Genomic DNA, 20,431 nt, shown 5'->3' with positions numbered 1-20,431 from the left:
AAGCTGCGTTTGCGGGTGGTAGCGGCAAAACCAATCATGCCCTAAGTCTGACAAAAGTAACGATCAAACCGGAGGTTTTGCTTTTGTCCCAACCCACCATTGTCAACAAATTCTAATATGATTTAATTCTTTTTAGGAAAATTGATACTCCCTCCGTTTTATTTTACTTATCGTTTTAGACTTTGACACACGGATTAATAAAACATTTAAGTTTGTATATTTACTATAAAAATATCATTACCAATACATATAACCAGATTTCAACCAATAAAAAAAATAACTTAGAATAAAAAGTCAATAAATTTTGCATTGAAATCATAAAACGACACTTCTTTTGAAACAGAAGTTTTGCTCTAAGACGACATGTAATTCGAAACGGAAGGAGTATTATACTATGATAAAATAGTTTAAAAGGCTATTAAACCGTGTTTTTGGTAGTAAATAACAAAAACCATCTGATTATTTTACTAGTTGTGGACAAAACTAGAGGTAGATGTTCAGATACCTATTCAGATTTCAGATTTTCGAAATTAAAAATTTCAGTTCCACTCGGGTATTTTTAAATTTCGATTCAGGTTCGGTTCAGATCTTTGCGTGTTCGGTTCGGGTTCGGGTTCGGATAGCCCATTTAAATTATTTTTAGAATTTTAAAACTTATTATTTACTTCAAAGTTCTCAAAATTTATAAACAAAATAATATATTACATATAAATTTGAATAACAAACTTAAACTTAACATTTAAATTGATTTGATTTGAATATTTGGATAGAAAATTAATAGATATTTTAAGTATTTTTTTTATTTTTTAGTATACCTTAGTTATTTTAGACATTTACTTTTGACTATTTATATATATTTTCAAGTATTTTATACAAATTAAAAATATCTTATATATTTTGGATGTTTTATACATTAAATCTAAAAATAATTAATTATATTTTGGTATATAAATCTATTTTAGATATACTCGAGTACCTGAAATACTTCGATTCGAGTCAGATTTAGATTTGTTCTTTAAATACAAAATTTTGGACTCGTTAGGATATTTAATCAGTATTGGTTTAGATTCGTATCTATATTTTGAATTAAGTTCGGTTCGATTAAATTCTTCGGATTCTATTTTTGCCGTCCCTACATAAACTATATATGAGTATACTAGATACGTATGTGCTGGATTGAGTGGATCGTGAAAAGGAGAGAGAAGAGAGAGAAGAGAGAGAAGAGAGAGAAAGTTCTGTCGTCTTTACTGCTTCCGGCCGACGGCGTGAACTTCCACAGCCACCGTCGGTCCGGATTTTTTGCATGTTCAATCTCTCGCTGTTAGAGTTCCGTCCTTTTCTGTTTTTCGGTTTGAGATCTGGCTTCCGTCGTCGCATCGCCCTCTCGGTGAACGGTCGGCTTTGGCGTTCCGATGTTGCTCCTTTCCGTCAAAGGGGAACATGCAGTTTCAGTTTGTGTGTTCAGTAGGAGGCTTTTTATACTCCGGTTTCTTTCGGTTTGGTAGCGAATCTGGGGGTTTCGGCGTCGGATCTGGTGGAGCTCTCGAGTCGTCGAGGAAGGCTCTCCGGCGTTTTGAAACGGTGATGAAGTAGAGGCGAGCGGCATTGATTTGGGTTGAGATCTCGGGTTAAGCCCGATGAAGCTCTCCGGTGGTCTTAAGTTGGTATCAGATCCGAGGATTCGCGACGACGAGTGGGTCTCGTTCGTGGTCTCCGGAGTAGACATGCAATAGCGAAGCTCGGCGGTTTGAGAAGATCGTGTAATACGTGTGCCAGTCTAAGCGAGGATCATGACACGTGGTTGTGTTCACCGAGGTGTCGGTGGAGTTTGGTTTTTGTGTGGTTTTGGGCCTTGGTCCATTTTCCTTCGGTTTAGACTGCCTATTTCTTGTTTGGGCTTTAGTTTAGTTGGTTTGTATGAGATTTGGACTGCGGTCTTGTATCTTTTGGGCTTTGGGCCATTAATATAATTTTAACTTGTGGAAAAAAAAAAGGATTGAGTGGATCGTGTGTTGAAGAAACAAGGCAATTGTCGTAGGCTATAATATAATTATGAGCCTATTAAAAAGGTTATTTTCGTGTGCTGACTAATGTGCAACCTGTACTACACATGTAGCTCGAGAGTTCATATCCCAATATTGTCATTAATAGTTTATTCAGGAGTTACAAGTTGTGTGGCATTACATAATTTTCAAATACAACTTACTTTTTTTCTTTAAATTAGTTTTTTTTTTGTAACGTTAAATTCGCTTACCAAGTTCATAGTAAAACAGGCCATGAAAGGTGTTAGTTCCACGGGGGCAGCAGTTGGTGTAACCAAATGTAACGAGCTTAAGCTTGCTCTAACACGGGACTTGTCGTATCTTTGTAATGCATATCTAAAAGGTGCCACATAGACTATGTGACATAGTTTAATTTAAAGAAGAATTTTAAACATATTAAAACTACGATTTAACTTAATTATACAAAACAGTCCCAATCATTTACTTTAGATTTGTTGAATTCTTTAGTTCTATATATTTTATAGATTTTCTTTCTCGGTTTGTTCATTTCTATCGGATGAAGGTTGTTAGATACATGATACATCTAACATATTTAGATGTTTCAAAGCGCCATTTTCAGTTGTGTTTTTCCTTATAATATTGCTTTTGAAATTTAGTTTGCGTGTGTTATAAAAGCGTGTACATATTCGTCCAATTTGATTGCAAATTGCTTAAAAAAGTCAGGATTATGCAATGTAAACTGCAGATTGATAATTAGGGATCAACGAACATTCTTTGCTAATTCTGACCTCATCTACCAAATAAACGAAAGTCAAATCAGTGCTCCCCTGTCACCCATTATTTCTCTTATTCTATTTTATAAACTTATTAATCACCACATTTGAATATCATCCTTACAAGATTTTAATAAACATAAAGATTGACTCTTCAATATATAACCACTAGAAATGGATCATCTACAGTTTATTTCCTATATCAAACAAAGAATATTTTTTCAACGGAAGTGGTTACACCTTTTCCTATACAAATACAACCTTATACTTAGGGCTGGGCATTTTATCCGTTAAATTTGATTCGATTCGTTATCCGTTGCTATTCGATTCGAAAATTCCGAATATCCGTAAGCTTTCGAAGCAAAGCAAATACTAAAATTCAATATCCGTCAAAATCGAAGCAAATCACAAATATTAAAATTTTGGGAAGCGAATATCCGATCCGATCCGTCAATATATAAATACATGTATATTTTGATTATATTTAAAGTTTTAAATGTATAAAATTATATAATTATTATTCTAATATATTATTTGATAGATTTTATTCATATTATTACTTATATAAAAGTATTACATAAAAGGAAGAGAAAATATTTACGATAATTATAATTTTTTTTTAAGTTTTGTGTTATTATAATTTTAACTAAGTTTAAAAATTTACAAAATATGAAGATTCATTGCTTTTTTTTAATTTTTATCTTTTATATCATGCAAAAAATATATTTTACAAAACAAATTTGTATCAAATTTTTAAGATTATTTGTATTAATCAAAACAAATGAGAGATCCGTAAGTATCCGCGAATATCCGCAAATATCTATTTATTTTCCGGATATCCGTTTTTCCGAATATCCGTATTTTTCCGAAGCAAAGCAAATCGAAAAATCAGATATCCGTAACATTCGAAGCAAATCACAAATACCTTCAAAAACCCGAATATCCGATCCGTGCCCAGGCCTACTTATACTTAGTCCCAATTCAAAAACACAAACAACCACCATCTCAAAATGAGAACAGAAGCTTTCTTCCTCCAATGGCGTTTCTTAGCCTCTTGTTTCATCTTCACCCTCTTTCTTCTTCCTCAAGCTTTCACTTACAATACTCCTCCCATCAACCCATGCTCCCCACATGCTCCTAAATGGTTTCCTCCCATCGAAAACCCAAGGCTCTTAAAAGCTTACGAAGCTCTCCAAGCTTGGAAATTCACAATGACCTCAGACCCAAACGGCTTCACTTCTAACTGGTGTGGTCCTCATGTTTGTAACTACACAGGCGTCTTCTGTGCACCCGCTCTAGATAACCCTTACCTCTTAACCGTAGCCGGTATAGACTTAAACCATGCCAACATCGCTGGTTATCTCCCGGTAGAGCTCGGTCTCTTAACCGATCTTGCCTTATTCCATATCAATTCCAACCGTTTTACAGGTCAACTCCCTATGTCTCTAAACTGCCTCAGACTTCTTCACGAGCTTGACGTCAGCAACAATAAACTCTCCGGCGAGTTTCCTTCCGTAGTCTTCACGTTACCTTCTTTAAAGTTTCTTGATATTAGGTTTAATGGTTTCTACGGTGATGTTCCGAGCAAACTCTTTGACCTAAACCTTGATGCTCTCTTCATTAACAACAACAAGTTCCGGTTTAGGCTACCGGAAAACATCGGAAACTCTCCGGTTTCGGTTCTTGTCTTAGCCAACAACGATCTCCAAGGATCTTGTGTGCCTCCGGCTTTTTACAACATGGGGAAAACGTTACATGAGGTCATTATCACGAATAGTCAGATTAGCGGTTGTTTAAACCGGGAAATCGGTTTGCTAAACCAGTTGACTGTTTTTGACGTGAGTTATAATAACTTGGTCGGTTCGTTGCCAGAGACTATGGGTGATATGAAGAGTTTGGAGCAGTTAAACATCGCTCATAACAAATTCTCCGGTTACATTCCGGAGGGTATCTGCCGACTACCGAACCTCGAGAACTTTACTTACTCTTATAACTTCTTCTCCGGCGAGCCACCGGTTTGTCTGAGGCTTCGGGAATTTGACAACAGTAGAAATTGTTTACCGTTGAGGCCAATCCAACGGTCTCCCGCCGAGTGTAGATCCTTTTCTTCATATCCTATTGACTGTGCTTCTTTTGGCTGCTCTCCGCCTAGTCCACCGCCTCCACCACCACCACCGCCACCACCGCCACCACCGCCCCCGCCCCCGCCTCCACCACCACCACCATATGTGTATCCATCGCCTCCTCCGCCACCATACGTGTATCTGTCACCTCCTCCGCCACCATATGTGTATCCGTCGCCTCCGTGTACTCTATCACCGCCGATGCATGACTAAGGCGTCTTTTGACCGAATGGAATGCTATCTGTTGTACGTTACGTAACGCTAGTGTTCACAGTTCACTAAACTGTTTCTTGTTTGACTATTTATTTTCTTGTAATTCAATTTTAAGAAGTTGGCATTATATATTTGGAATTCTAAATATTTTTATGTGAAGAATATTTTATTTCTTTGAAATTTGAGGGAAGGTATGAATGATCTTAAGAAAAGACGAATTTGTCTGATAGTTATTTATGGATGTTTTAAAATTTGGGAATGTACCTTATATAGGGAAAATTTCATAATAATACCCAACTAAATTTCATTAAACATTTTAATACCCAAACTAATTATTTTGCTCATTTTAATACTTTCATTTATAAAACATGTGCTCGTTTTAAAGTATGTTCATTTTAATAATAAGTTTCAAATAAAACTTAAAAAATCTCTAAAATTCAGAAAAAACTTTAAATTTTCAAATTTTGTTTTAACTTTTAAGAATAAAATAAATTACGGATGATCTTAATTTTTTTAGAGTATTAGTTTTAGTTTTATTTCAAATTCTTAGAAATATGGTAACATCTGATAAATTTTATCTATCAATTAAAATAATATAGTTATATATATCACATTAATAAATAAATAATAAGTACGAATATAACATTTTCACATCAATTTATGTATTTTGTATTGTTATATATATATATATATATATATAGATTTTTCAAAAATGACTCAAAACTTAAAGTCAAACACAAAATTAACCCATGACTTTTTTGAAACTTTCATTTGCTCTATTCATCCCAAAAGTTTGGATTACTCACAAGAATACCATTATTATTTTTTCTTTCGAAAATGGTTGTTTACTCAATCATTCTCATCTTCTTCTTTTACTTACGACATTGTCATTGTCATCAATAGATAAACCACCTTGAACAAACAATTACAAACTCTAAATGCACATAAACTCAACATCTACATCTTCATATTCTTGTTTCATACACACACGAACAATTTCTCTTTCCCTTTCACTTTCTCTTTTATTTCATTCCAAAATCTCAACTTTTTTTTTATTTCAGAATTTATAAGCTTACTATAGTTACTCAAGTTCATGATTCTTGGTCAAGAACGAGTGAGTAACTTTCATAAAGAATTGATGTGTGCTTAGAGAACCTAAACATGAACGTCATTGGACCTAACAGTGATTTTGATTTTTTTTTCCAGATCTATTCGCTAGAAGACTTCCGTGTAAGGCGAGAAGTCTTCTAGTGCAGATATTAGTTTTGCAACTAACCGAATTGTATTAGAAATTTAACTTTTTCTAGTACACTTACATGAAAGTTTTCTAACAGAAAAATTTCCGGAAGTCTTCTCAACTGTCGGTGGAAGTCTTCTCACTGTCTCTGAAAATCGTCTCTGGTTACTTTTGCAATTGAAGAATAAAATTTAAATATTTAATTTTATTTAGACGACTTCCATGTCAGTCTTCCGAAAGAAGATTTCCGTGTAAGTGTTCTGCCGGAAGACTTCCGTGTAAGTCGTATAGTCAAAATTAAAATAGTTAAGTTTTATTTTTCAATTGCAAAAGTCTTTTCTGGTATTTTCGAGATTTTTTTGTTAACAAAGAAAAGTGAAAGACTTCCATAGAAGCCATCTTTAATAATTTATATAAAAGTCAATTGCAAAACTAACATCTGCATTGACCAGAAGACTTCCGTGTAAGTCTTCTATTATCAGAAGACTTCCCGGACAGATCTGGAAAAAATAATTGATTTCATAGCTTCAACCAGTGGGATAACTTGTTTATCACACGTAATTCTTCTCCAAGCACGCATAAGCTCAAACGAAAGTGAAATATATGTTGTTATTAGTTCATAAGAAATATAAATAGTGTAAATCGCTTTTAGGTGCATTAAGAGCTTCAAATTGGTTGTTTATGGTGGTTGATTTATTGATGGAAATGACTTTATTGTAAATACTTGAAGAAGATGAGGATGAAAGAGTAAAAAAAACTCATTTTCAAAAAAAAAAAAGTTAATGGCATTTTCGTGAATAATCTGAGGGTGAATGTGGCAAATGAAAGTTACAAAAAAAATATGAGTTAGTTTTGTGTTCGAATTTGAGTTTTGGGTCATATCGGCAAATAGCCAAAATATTTTATTTTTAAATTTTATAAATTTTTTAATTATAAATATTATTAGGAAAATATAAAAAGGAAACTTACATAAAAGTAAAAAGAATAATATTGATTATTCATTACATATATTTTAGTTTATGTTATTTAAATTATATTGAAATAATTTGAAAATAAATTTATTTTTAATAAAATATTTATTACTTTTGAAATATATATTATTTTGCTTAAGATTATCTTCTCAAATGGAAATTATTTCTGAAGAAATTTCACTTTTACTACATTATTGATACCATTAATCATGTTTATCTTTATTAAAGGGACATTTTCAAAAATTCTTTATTCATTAAAAGGCAAGACTCTTATACCATTGTTATATTTCTATATATATGTATATATAATTAGTATTTTTAAAACATTTTATACTTTTTGAATTATAATTTTTAAAATTCGATTTTTATAATTGTTTTTTATTTTTTTTTTTTTTTGCATATTTTCAAATTTTGTTTCATGAATTCCAAAATTCTTTTGAATATATAAAAAAAAGGTTTTATCTTGAAAGTTTTGAGATACAAATATAACTTTAAAGGTAATTCTAGAGTTATAAGTGTTTATTTTCTTTTTAAAAATGAAGGTAAATGTGGTTAAGTTAAACATGAAAGAGAAATTGTTAGAGATACCATAAGTCAAGTCAAGTACCACTTTTCAAAAATACCACCAATCAAAAAAATATTAACATTTGGGTTTATGCTTTAGTGGTTGTTGTTTAGGTTCTAGTATAAAGGGGTTGTGACAGGTTTATAAATGTTCTATAAACATTTTAAAAATTATTCTAGTGGTATTTTATCAAAAAATTAGGGTGTTTTTGGAAATGGAAATTTATTAATGGTAAATTTGAAAATTGGTATCAAACCTCTGGTAGAATCGAATATGGTAGTTTTGATAATTTCTCATTATTTCTTTACTTTAAAGTCAAAGATTATTTTGTAAATTTTCCTTTTCATGAATCACATTATATTTAAAATCTCTTTTCATTTCTAAATTTTATAAATGTTTTTTATATATAGGTTATTTGAAAAATATAAAGAAAAAGAAAACAAAATAAAAAGGAAGAATAAAATATTTTTTAATTAGATATATTTGATTCATTAAGGGTATCGCTATAATTAACCATTGAAAAATATAATGAAAAGAAAACATAAATAAAAATATATTTTAATGGTGATAGTTAGATATATTTGATTCATTAATGATATCAATGTAATTAACCATTTTTAGAATTGCGACATTATTTGTGAATAATATTACAGAGATATGCCATATTCTCCAAGCAATAAAATCCAAACAATATATATATACACGATTCTCATAAAATACGGTACCGAATTAAACGACGAGATCAAACTCTAAACTTTATATCAAAGCTGTTTATCTTCGGCACGTTTGTCAACCAAAAAAAATATCCGACTTTCAAAGAACATATCAAAATCTAGTTTTGCTTTATGTTTGTAGAGTCTATACTAATAATCAAAATATCCAAACAAATCTGAATTCTCATGTTAAAATTATTAACATAGTCGAGAAAGAAAAGATTACTGACATAATATTTAGTTTACTTTTAAACCATCTCAACCCAATCATATTTTTCCTCTATATCTATCTTATTAAAACAGAAACATTTTGTTGGACCTAACATTTATTTTGTAAGTTTTTAAATTAAATACACCTTTATACTTTATAGTTAAACCTACATTAAATCACTAATGTTCTTTTCTTTATACTACTATCCATGTTTCCAAACAATACACTTATTTCTTTATACTACTATCAATGTTTTCAAACAATATATTTTTATACTACTATCAATGTTTCCAAACAATACAATAATTAATCTTAGTTATTTTATATATATCATTTTCTCTTTAAAATTTTGTAGAAACGTTATGATTTTATAAATTGCAAAATAATAAACTTTAAAATTTGGATTATAAGATTACAAATTATGAAACTATTACAATTTAAATCCAATTAGATTACATATCGGTCATCCATCAGTTCAATCGGTTAGTCTCGGGTTTTAGTGATTTTTTTTAATATGTATATTTTAAAAACCTAAATTGAATTGTCAGATCTCCGGATTAACCGGTATAATCACAATCGAGTTGAATTTAAAAACACTGATTTAAATGCAAAAATATTTTAAATACACACTCTTTAAAAATTACCAAAATATTTGTTAAATTATTAGTGAAATTTTTCATCGTAAAATATTCCGCGCTTCCAAAGCGCGGATCAAAATCTAGTTTTCTTTTAAACGAGATTCACTCTATTATATATGTGGATTTGCATCAATGGTATGTCTGTATAAGAGCATTTCCGATGCAAATATATTTTTTCCTCTATATTTTCCTCTAGACAGTTTCTAATGCATGGTTCATTTTATTTTTTTCTTAAAAATAGAGTAACTCTATAATGGAGTTGGATTCTACTCCAATAGTACTCTATTTTAGAGTGAAAATATATCAATGAACAAAAAATAAATCGATTATTCTATTTATATAGTAAATCCATTTTTAACTCTATCATATAGTGAAAATAGAGTAACATTGGAGCATTTCCTCCAAATTTTATTTTAAAATGAGAAATAGAGTGACGTTGAAGATTCTATCTTATAGATGTGAATTTGTTCCAATTGTATGCATTTATAATGAGTTACTTTATTATAGAGAAAAATATAGAGAAACGTTATTTTTCTTTCTAAAAAGGCAATGTCTCTCTTTGTTTAATAAAGTTGATTCTGTTATAGACGCAGAAAATAGAGTTGTATTAGAGATGCTCTTAGTAAATCTAAGGTACAAAATTACTTTGAAATTATAAAATATTTTAATTATTATAAATATCGATAAGCTTCAAGAGATTTCAGAAATATGTTAATATGTATTTCTTCAACTTTCTACTGATCATCACTTTATTTCTTTAAAATGTTTTATTAAAGCATCGTATATCAAATTATTAAAAATATTACGAAAATACACGTACACATCTAATACGGAAAATATATATAACTCAATATACTCACACAATGAGTAATTAGACTAATCCGATTTATTATAACCAAAAGATCTAACTAAAATAAGAACATATTTTTTTATAAGACAACAGCCAACCTAGATGCAAAATATAAAATTAGTCAAGATGTTAATCTATCTAAAATAAAAAAGTATTATAGCTGAATTTGGAGAAGTAGATGCAATTCAATATACCAAGTGATAATAAAAGCGACTAGATACTATATATCCATAATTACATGTCTAACTAAAATAAATAAAATAATATATAATATATATTATAAAACAATTTAAAATTAGAAGTAAAATATCAATCAATTATTATAATATATTTACATTAAAAATATTTTGTATATGTGCATCAGCACGAAAGTATCACTTAGTTCTAATTATATATGTGGTTAAAAAGTAAATAAATTATTAAATCCTAATTAAATATGTCAAAATTAAATAAATATGTTATCAAAGGGTAAAATAAACCTACTGAATTTTAAAACAAATCTGTAAAATTAAATAAATCAACGGTCAAAGAATAAATAAATCTAGGTATATCTATTAGACCTGTAGAAATTAAGTAACTTTATGGTCAAATACAAATAAATCTATTGAATGCTACTTAAGTCTGTCAAAAAGATTAAGTAAATATGTGGCTAAAACAACTAAATGTATCGAATCACTATTAGATCTATCAAAATTAAATAATTGTGAGTTAAAACATGACAATTTTGTTGAAATATCTAAATAAACCCGTAAAATTTAAACAAAATTGTGCCCAAAAATAAATAAATATATCAATAAGTTTGTGCCAACATATAACGCGGATAAAATAAATTTATTTGATTTCAAAATCATAATTATTTATTTATTTTAAGATGAGTTAAAATAGTTTCGTAAATACAGTTTTGATAACAAATGAAATAAGGGGGAATATGTATAAAATAAACTGGTAACTAAGAAAAAGAGTTATTATTATAGTAATAAATTTAAGAAGAAGGGTTAAACCAGTTTCTGTCCCCAAAAAATACTTCATATGTTTCATAATATAGATGTTTTGATTAAATTAAAAAGATGACATTGTTAATAATATAAATCTAAAATAAATTTCTATAATAAATAATGCAGTAAAATATTATTGGTCAACTAATCTTTAATAAAGGTTCCATTATTTTTATATAGCAAAATATCTTATATTTTGAAACATCAAATTTTCTCTAAAACATCTTAAATTATATAACTGATGGAATATATATTTTGTTCAGTGATATGGAATTGCGCTGCGACGCTTAAGTGATTAGCCATTGTTTTCTTGTCACCATTCACAAGAACATGATCATGATGTGAATTGTGATATGGTTGTTTTTGTATGGATGTATTAAATGCTTGTTGGGTCTGGATTCGCATCATTTGTAACATATAGTCTCAATCTAAATAAAAATAAAAAACTATGAGAAAATAATTTAAAATACATTTGATAAAATCATAAGAATCAAGCAACAAAAAAGTTTTGGTTGTTTAGGTTTTCGGGTTGGGTTCAGACCAGTTCTTTCCACAATCGACTCCTTTGGTGTTAAACATTTGGACCTAATAGATGCTTGTAAATTTTTAGTTCAGGTTCGGGTCGATTCGGTTCTATAATTAAAATACAAATAAAATACTCATAATTTTTGGGTCCATACTGGATCCGAATCAAGTTCGGTATTTAGATCAGCACGACATACCCAAACTCCATCAAATTTAGTCAATATTTGTTATATATATTTAACATTTTACAAAAAAAAAATTAAAAAATAATAATTAAAATAAAACATTTTCAACTCTAAATTTTACATTTTAAAGCTTCATATTACTTAAAATGGTACAAAATAATAACAAATATAGTTAACAAATATGTGTATATATATATAATAACAAAAATCATAATTTTGGATATACATATTTTTAAGTCGGGTATAAATCGGTTTTTATCGGGTCGGATCTATTCGGTCGTTTTTTTTGTTTCGGGTCTATTCGGATTGATTTTTTTTCAGTTTCGGTTCTTTCAGATATATTCGGGACGATTCCGATTCGAATTTTTGAGTGCATGTTAAAATTCCCAGACCCTAAACAAAATAGACGGGCATTCTCTTATTCACTCAATATTTTGTTGTTTTATTCTTTATACATTCATAAAAAAGAAGTAGCACTTGATGTTACATAAACTTTTGACTGAAGAAAAATTCAAACAAAAAGTTATATATTTATTTAGCTCTTTAAATATTTTGGACATGCTTGTCTAGAAAAGGGTAAAACTCAAACCTAAAAGTACAGCTCCTACTCATAAATCTCGCTCCTCGTTTATCATTCAAACAGTGTTGAAAATGTATGCTATTAAATACCATACACTCCCAACAAGCTTTTGGGTCTAAGTCTATTGTACACTGCACCATTCTATACAACATATCACCCATAAACCGCATCTTCCCCGCAGAGTAGAATGGTGTTAATTTGTTAGTGTTATTATCTACAGCTAAAGTAGTCAGATTGTCCATGAAAGTATTCCAAGTTACTATAAACGCGAATTGATCTCCTCCCAACTTCTTAGCGTTGGACATACAAAAATTATTGTTGTAATCGATCTGCCCAATAGAATATTTGGCATCAATCAAGAGAAGACATTGATCATACCATATTATCCTCCCCTTGTACCACGGACATCCTACGAAGCTGTAATATAAATATCTACGCCATAATCAATAACGATATTGCACGAGACTATTTTTTTTTGAATGAATGTTACAAAAAAAAACATAACATTTTTACAATGATTGCATCATAAGTTTGATGGCTTAGAATTTTTTTGAAAAGCTATAACAAGACATGATCTTTGATCTAACTGAGAACCATGTTTCCATGGCTTTATTGTACTTGCATGCTCCCATGATACGCAAGCACGAGACTAATTAACATAAAATAAGTAGCTTTTTATCTTATGCTAAATGTTAACAAAACTAGCTGTGCACAGATTTGTACAATTTTTTTTTTAAATATAACTAATTATAAATACTAATGTGCTTTAGCAAAAAAAAATATTGATGTGACATTACAGCAGCGAAGGCGGTGGCAAAGCAGTCGTGGCACTTGGGCCCGTAGGAGTCGCCGCGGCACTGGATGATAGCGGATAAAGTAGGATCGCCGTACCCTTCGTAACATTTGTAACTGACCGAATAGAACCTTTTGATGATAAATTTTAAACGTTTCTCGTACTTACTTCCCGGCTTGTATTTTCCTTGACTAACCAAACATTTGTGGTTTGAGATATGCATTGGTCGTGTTTAAGGACAATTCGCTGTTTATAAGGAGAAGTTGTATGGCCAAGACATAGATCAAAATGACGCGTTTTGGTACAGTCGACGATAAAGAATACATTGTTGTGGATTATTTTTCTCAGTGGGTTTTAATAAAATACTAGATCTTGATCCGTGCGACCGCACGGGTATTTATTTTCTGTTTTTAGTTTTTTTTGTATTAAATGATGTATTTGTAATATTTGATAATAAATTTATATCTAAAACTAATTTTTGCAGTTATAACAAAAATTAAAATTAAAATTTTAATAAAATATTCTTATATAAATTCAGTTATCCTAATTAAAATAGTATAGATGTGGGTCATAATTCTTTCGAATTCCAAATATTTGGAATTTCTATTAATATAAATTTGTTAAAAAATAATCACACTCGGCATTTAATTTTAAATCTTAATTTGGGTGTACTAAATTTTATATTTGTAAATGTAATCATATTAAATTAAGTAATTTTATATTTTTGCGTTTAACGTAAAATGTATCACCGACAGTGGAGATCACCTAAACAAATCTAACATTTATATGATTAGATGTATGTGTAAGATATATAACAAACAAAGCTTTTAAATGATAAGTATGAAAATACACAATATGGTTAGTATGCTATTAAACATGATATGTTACTTATAAAATTTGTAAGAATAAATAATTGTTAGACTTTTAACAAATTTGTGACATATAAAAATTAAAATTATAATTTGTAAGAAAATGAAATGTAATATAATATATATTTGATCTAACTGCTAATTCATTATAAATGGGCTTACGTGTTCAATAATTTTCAGATTGGATTTTGACAATTAGTTTTCATAATTACTGTAGACTAATGAGAAAATCAGTGGAAAATAATTTTTTGAAAATAAATAAAGTGATTCAGTTTCTATATCTTGTAGTAGAGATGGGCGTTCGGATATTCATTCGGGTTTGATTCATGTCTCTTTGGGTTTTAGAATTTTGGGGTGAAAGGTTTTAGCCTCATTCGGTATTTATAATTTCGGTTCATGTTTTGGTTCGGATAACTCATTTGAATTGTTTAAAAAATTAAAATTCTTAAAATATAAAAGTAAAAAATTTATATAACAAATAAATTTGAATAATGTATGGCAAAAACTTAAACTTAACATAAAAATTGTTTTGGTTCGAATATTAAAAGATAGTGATCTCCTACCATATCATATGCGATTTTTATTATCATTAAATATGGTAAATTTAGAATTAGGAAATGTATTTATTAAATTGAAAAGACAGCATTAATATAATTATAAATAATTTAGAAATTGATTTAGTAGAGAAAAAAAATTAAAATTTATATTAGGACAACACATTAACTCAACTGAAAAAGACAACATTAAAATAGGTAACTTAATTTATATTAAGACAACACATTAACTCAACTGGAAAAGACAAGCATTAAATTAGGTAGTTTAATTTAATTCTCAGTGGCATTTAGGCGTAAATACTGTGCAAATTGTAGGGTTAATCCATACGTGTACTTCTGTTTTAATAAAGTAGATGCTTTGTTGGGATTGATGTTTATGTAGGTAGACACTTAGTGATTTTGATACTGATCAGTTGATATATGCCGTATATATAGATGGTTTATTGTTTTTGGTTACGCTTGTTTGACAAGGTCAGTTTGTGAAAAAATAAAGTTTTGAGAGAAGAGTTGAAGGTTAAGACTTATTTGCTACGATCGACAAGAAGGCCGAAAAAGTGTAAAACATCAGAGGTGTGACTTAATTCACACGATTCGTATGGTGCTAACCTGAAATGAAGGAATTCACTTGTTAATTTATTATTACCATGCCAGCTCCACCTGCCTCACATTATAAGAAAGCCAGTCTCAGATCAATTGATTTTTTTATTTAGAGACCGAGCTTCTAAATTAGTTTGCTATGTACGTAGTTTACCTCTGTAACAAAAGGATTTGCCAGTGACGTCTTAACCGGGTTTAACATCACTGACTGTGGTAAGAACGTGGACAGTTTAATTAGTGTTCATTACCGAGAGCTTCTCTCCTATCACAAAAAGACAATTATGTCATCCATTTACCAGCTAGTACCAACAAGAGCAATTTCCGTCACTTTTAACCTAAAGTTTTCTTGAGTTTTGGTCAATGTAGCGCTTGACTGTATTTCTTCACCCTTTCTTGTGAAAGGTCAGCAACAAATAAGAACCATTAAGTACACAATGTTGATTACCTTACTGAAGCGACATTCCCTCTGCACCATTAAAAGAAAGTTTATCAAAAAAATCTCAACATCACATCCTAGGTGTTCATTCAATGAAACAACTTGTGATTTCGTGTCCCTGACAGGCCATAAAGCCTCAATATATCGACCGTATCCCAAAAGCTGTTTGAGGCAATGTTGGAGAGGTCCTTGACCAGAAGGAAGCCCAGTAACCGGCCGGCCAAACAATTTAGTATTACAATTGGGTTAGGCAACGGAAGCCCAGAACTCCAGCCAAGCTATTTGGTATTGATTTCTGAACCCAAAACCGGGGCCGGTTCAGAGTAAACAGGAGATGAAGAAGGGGGCTTCAAGGAAACAAACAATACTGGTACAAACTGCGAAGTTGATGTGTCTTTACCAAACCGACAAGGCAACCATTAAACCATGACACTTCACCGTCGTTTTAACACTGGCCATTCACCCACCGGTTATAAACTCTTACAAAAACTAACTTCCTTTGTGGCTTCATCAAATTAATTATAAATAAATACATATAAGAGGATTATATTTAAGCAATGGCCCCATCATTTTTAGGATTGTAATATCATATGAGGATGTTTATAATCATTTCAAGATGGTAAAGCAATGGCCCCATAACCTTATGGTGACATGGTCCATGGAATATACATTATCTTTCTGCCTTCCTCTTTTATGTTGTAATAAGAGAACTTTACAGAATGATATAGTTGCAAGTGTTGGGGGCATTCTTTAATCAATCAAAAGAAAAAGAAAACAAAATATTTGCTTCTTGCATATGACACTTTGAAGACATCTTACCTTTTTATTCTTTCAGGTGACTCCTTTTTCTTTTTTCTTCCTTTTGTTTTGTGAGATCTTCATGACCCCTTAGTTACACCTTTTGTTTTTGAAGATATTGCTCTTGATGCTTGTTGGTGGGCTTGTAATGTGCGTGCAAAAGAAAATCCGATTTTAGAGAGTTAGGTTAGGTTACATCTTTATATATACATGGGGTAGGTTTGGTCCACAAGTGAAGATAGAAAAAAACCCTACAATATATTTTAGAACATTTTTTTCTTTATAAACGGCAAAAGATCTTATTGATCCTCTACTGACTATCGTCTGTGTGGAATAAACAATCAATCGTCATTTATTGTTCTTGTGTATTCAAATTCTATTAGCTATTGTTTTATTTTATTTTCAGTTTTCACAGATACATGCTATGTTAGATTTTTGTTTCTAACTTCCTAAGTGATTACATATTTTTGCGTTCCCACGTATTTGGAACACAAAAGACAATATATATCAACATCAAGTTTGTGGATTGGCTTCTAAGAATGAATGGCATTATGGCATAGCGTTAATTTTAATAACATGGCATGTTTAAGATTTTGTGGCAGTCAAATCATATATGGTTGTTTGAGAAATTTTCAAAAATACCACTTTGATGATATCATTATTCATTTTTACCACCACTAAAAATACATTTTCAAAAATATCTTATTCATTAAAATATTAAAAACTCTTATATTCTTATTTTTATATGTTTTTCAAAATTCGAACCCCAAATTCTAAATCCATAACTCCAAACTCTAAACTCTAAATCCTCAACTCTAAGCCCTAAACCCTAAACTATATATCCTAAATTCATTATCCTAAACCCTAAACCCTAAAACATCAATTATAAATCCTAAATCATCAACTTTAAACCTTAAACTATATACCTAAACCCTAAAACATCAAATCTAAATCCTAAATCCTAAATCTTCAAATCTAAATATTTCATTAAAAATTATGGTAAAAGTGGTTAGTGTAAACTTTAAAAATAGTACTATAAAAATGATATTTTAGACATTTTTCCTTGTTTTAAGCATATATATGACAACTTATCTTAGAAAATATAGTCCAACTATGGCGTTGAAAAAGAAAAATCCAGCTTTGCTACGAAGAATAATAATAAAAATTTAAAATCTTTTATGTAATTGTAAATAAAATTTACAAAATTAATATATGTTCATTTGTATGTTAATAAATATACATATATATATATAAGCAAATGTATATAGTGTAAAAAATGTATATAGTGTAATAGTGCCATATTGTTTTATTTTCTGGTTTATGTATGATACCAGTCACCAGTGGAATTTGTTGAGAGGCCATTTACACCATTGATTAGTATGCATACACGCAGCAAATTATGATAGAAATTCACTTTGCAAAAGCAATTATAGAAATTGAAAATTTGATAAACCTTTGCTTATTTGATCGGTTACTTCTCCGCTAATAGACTAATACATATGAATGTAAGATTAATTAAGGAAAGATCAAAAGATAATACACGTGAACAAGACCGTACTATACAATTCTTCAACGTGACTCTTTTTATAAAGTGGCTTGATTTTCAACTATTTATCAGTAGTACTTCTTATTTAATAAAGGCATAAAAATTAAACTAAGTGGAGACTTGCATTGTATAATCATTATCGACATGCTAATATACAAAGATATGTCGGTTTGAAATATTATAATTTGTTTGGTATATGCATTACTATTAGTTATGGTATTTGAGAACACATGTCAAAATGGGCCACACAAGCTTGTTGAATGAATGATTGTACTCAACTGTTTATAAAATAAAAATACATGATATAATAAGTAGGAAAATAGCAAACTATATCTTTATGATTTTAAGTATTATAAATATTTTCATGGACCAATCAAGACGTTTTTTCAATACTAACTAGATTTTTGTTCCGTGTTTTCAAAACAGAGTTAAGTTTAATTGATAAATTTGCTAATCCGTCTATTTGATCACTAATATTATATGCATTGACGGTTCCAATTTGTTTTTTTTTTCTTTTGGTTTGGTTCCAATTCAGTTTTAGTTATTGGTTTTTCGATTCAAAAAGAATAAATACCGTTCAGTTATTTATGAATATGGATTTGGTTTCAGTTTGCTCATTTTGGTTTTCATTTTGGTTCGGATAACAATGTTAAAACCCCGTTTTGAGTTCAATTCGATTTTAGTTAGGTGCCATTTTCGGATAATTTAGAAATTTTGGGTAGTAATCACATTTTTGGATATTTGGATAAAATATCGGATAACTCCTACATATTTAAATTCATAAAAATATATCCAAGTGATTTTCTTTATCTATAAATTAGATTTTTTTTTAATATATTGTATATAAAGTAATAGTGTAATCTGGATTTTTGGCTAATTCAGTTTATAAGTAATATTTTTAGAATATTTAATAATTTTTAAACTAAATATAATTAATATTTTAAGATATATAAACTGTATTTTAGATATTCGAGCTGCCCATTTGGTTCTGGATTTGGTATCAATTTTTTAGTTTAATAGATATAAAAACTGTTAAGATATTTGTGAACATTGATTTGATTTTTGCTTAGTTTTTCTTTTTGTTTTGCTTTTTCTTTTTGTTTGATTTCATTTTTGTTATAGAATATTTTAAGTATTTTAATGTTTATAACTATTATTTTAATTTGATTTCAAAAAAATATCTTCTGTTTTAACAGTATTATTGAAAGATATAATTATAAATTCTATACATATGTATTTTTGATAAAACAATTGTCTTAAAGTATATATAATTAAATTAAAATTTACATGAATATAATTTTATGAAAATAAGATAATTCATTTATATAACCTGCATCGTGTCAATTTTACCTATGTTTTAAAGCTTTAAATTATAGTCAAAATTATTTTTAGTTTTTAATATTGGTAAAATTTTATTTTGTTTATATAAATTAACTATACGTCATTCAACCAGTTTCATATTCGATAAATATACTGAATTATTTTAATATTCTAATTTAAATATCTATATTAAATATGAAATTATTTATTAGTTTATATATTACTTTAATATATATTCTAATAACTTGAATTATGTTGTAAAGTTCATGAATATATGTTATTCTGTTATTTTATAATTTATAAAATAGTTAACAAATAGATTAAGTAACTTTGTATTTATTAATTGGTGTACTAATTTAATTATGAATATATAAATATTGTAGAAATTGTATTTCTTATTATATAAATGAAAAAATGAATCAATATTTGTTTTAACTATTGTTAATATTAATTATTACTTTTATTAGTTAAAAGTAAGTATTAAAAAGAGATGATTATTTACATTTTTAATAAAAGATGTTAAAAGATATTATCAAAATGTAATTTTAGAAAAATATATTAAAGAAGATGTTTTAGATATCTTATTTTGAAAATATTTATATAAATGGTTAGATACAGTATATATTTAATAACAAATAAGTTAATTGGAGGAGAAATAATAGAAAATATTTAAATAAATGGTTAGATATAGTAAATAAGCGCAAATTGGCCTAGTGATTTTAAGGGAGCTTAGGTCCTAATACGGATTTGGTTTGATTTGCGCTGGCCACCGTCAATTAACAAGGGGTCAAATCGGTGGTCCCTTTGAATGTCTTCGACAGGCTATCCGGCTTGCTCCAGCGTACGGTCATTAGATGATAATCGAATGCTTTTTCGAGGATGTTCGAATATCAGAATCATAAAAAAAAATTAAATAAATATAATGGTCTAGTCTGG

At 29.1% G+C, this 20,431-nt stretch overlaps 1 protein-coding gene and 1 pseudogene across 1 annotated transcript; one reads left to right on the top strand and one right to left on the bottom strand.

Annotated features, from left to right (window-relative positions):
* Positions 1-3,745: 3,745 nt before the first annotated feature.
* On the top strand, positions 3,746-5,330 carry LOC108859852 (leucine-rich repeat extensin-like protein 6). The gene has a single exon (XM_018633759.2). It carries the CDS (start codon positions 3,787-3,789, stop codon positions 5,110-5,112), a length of 1,326 nt encoding a protein of 441 aa, XP_018489261.2. The 5' UTR covers positions 3,746-3,786; the 3' UTR covers positions 5,113-5,330.
* A 7,215-nt stretch (positions 5,331-12,545) lies between these two features.
* On the bottom strand, positions 12,546-13,701 carry LOC108861065 (putative cysteine-rich repeat secretory protein 17; annotated as a pseudogene).
* Between the last annotated feature and the right edge of the window lie 6,730 nt (positions 13,702-20,431).

Source organism: Raphanus sativus, chromosome 5 (genome assembly GCF_000801105.2).
Source record: "Raphanus sativus cultivar WK10039 chromosome 5, ASM80110v3, whole genome shotgun sequence".
In the NCBI taxonomy this organism is placed as follows: Eukaryota; Viridiplantae; Streptophyta; class Magnoliopsida; order Brassicales; family Brassicaceae; genus Raphanus; species Raphanus sativus.
This window is presented reverse-complemented; position numbering and strand designations above follow the sequence as displayed.

Bases quoted from the DNA above. Each gene is read 5' to 3' on its own strand.
- LOC108859852 (XM_018633759.2), top strand. From the start codon at position 3,787: ATGAGAACAGAAGCTTTCTTCCTCCAATGGCGTTTCTTAGCCTCTTGT.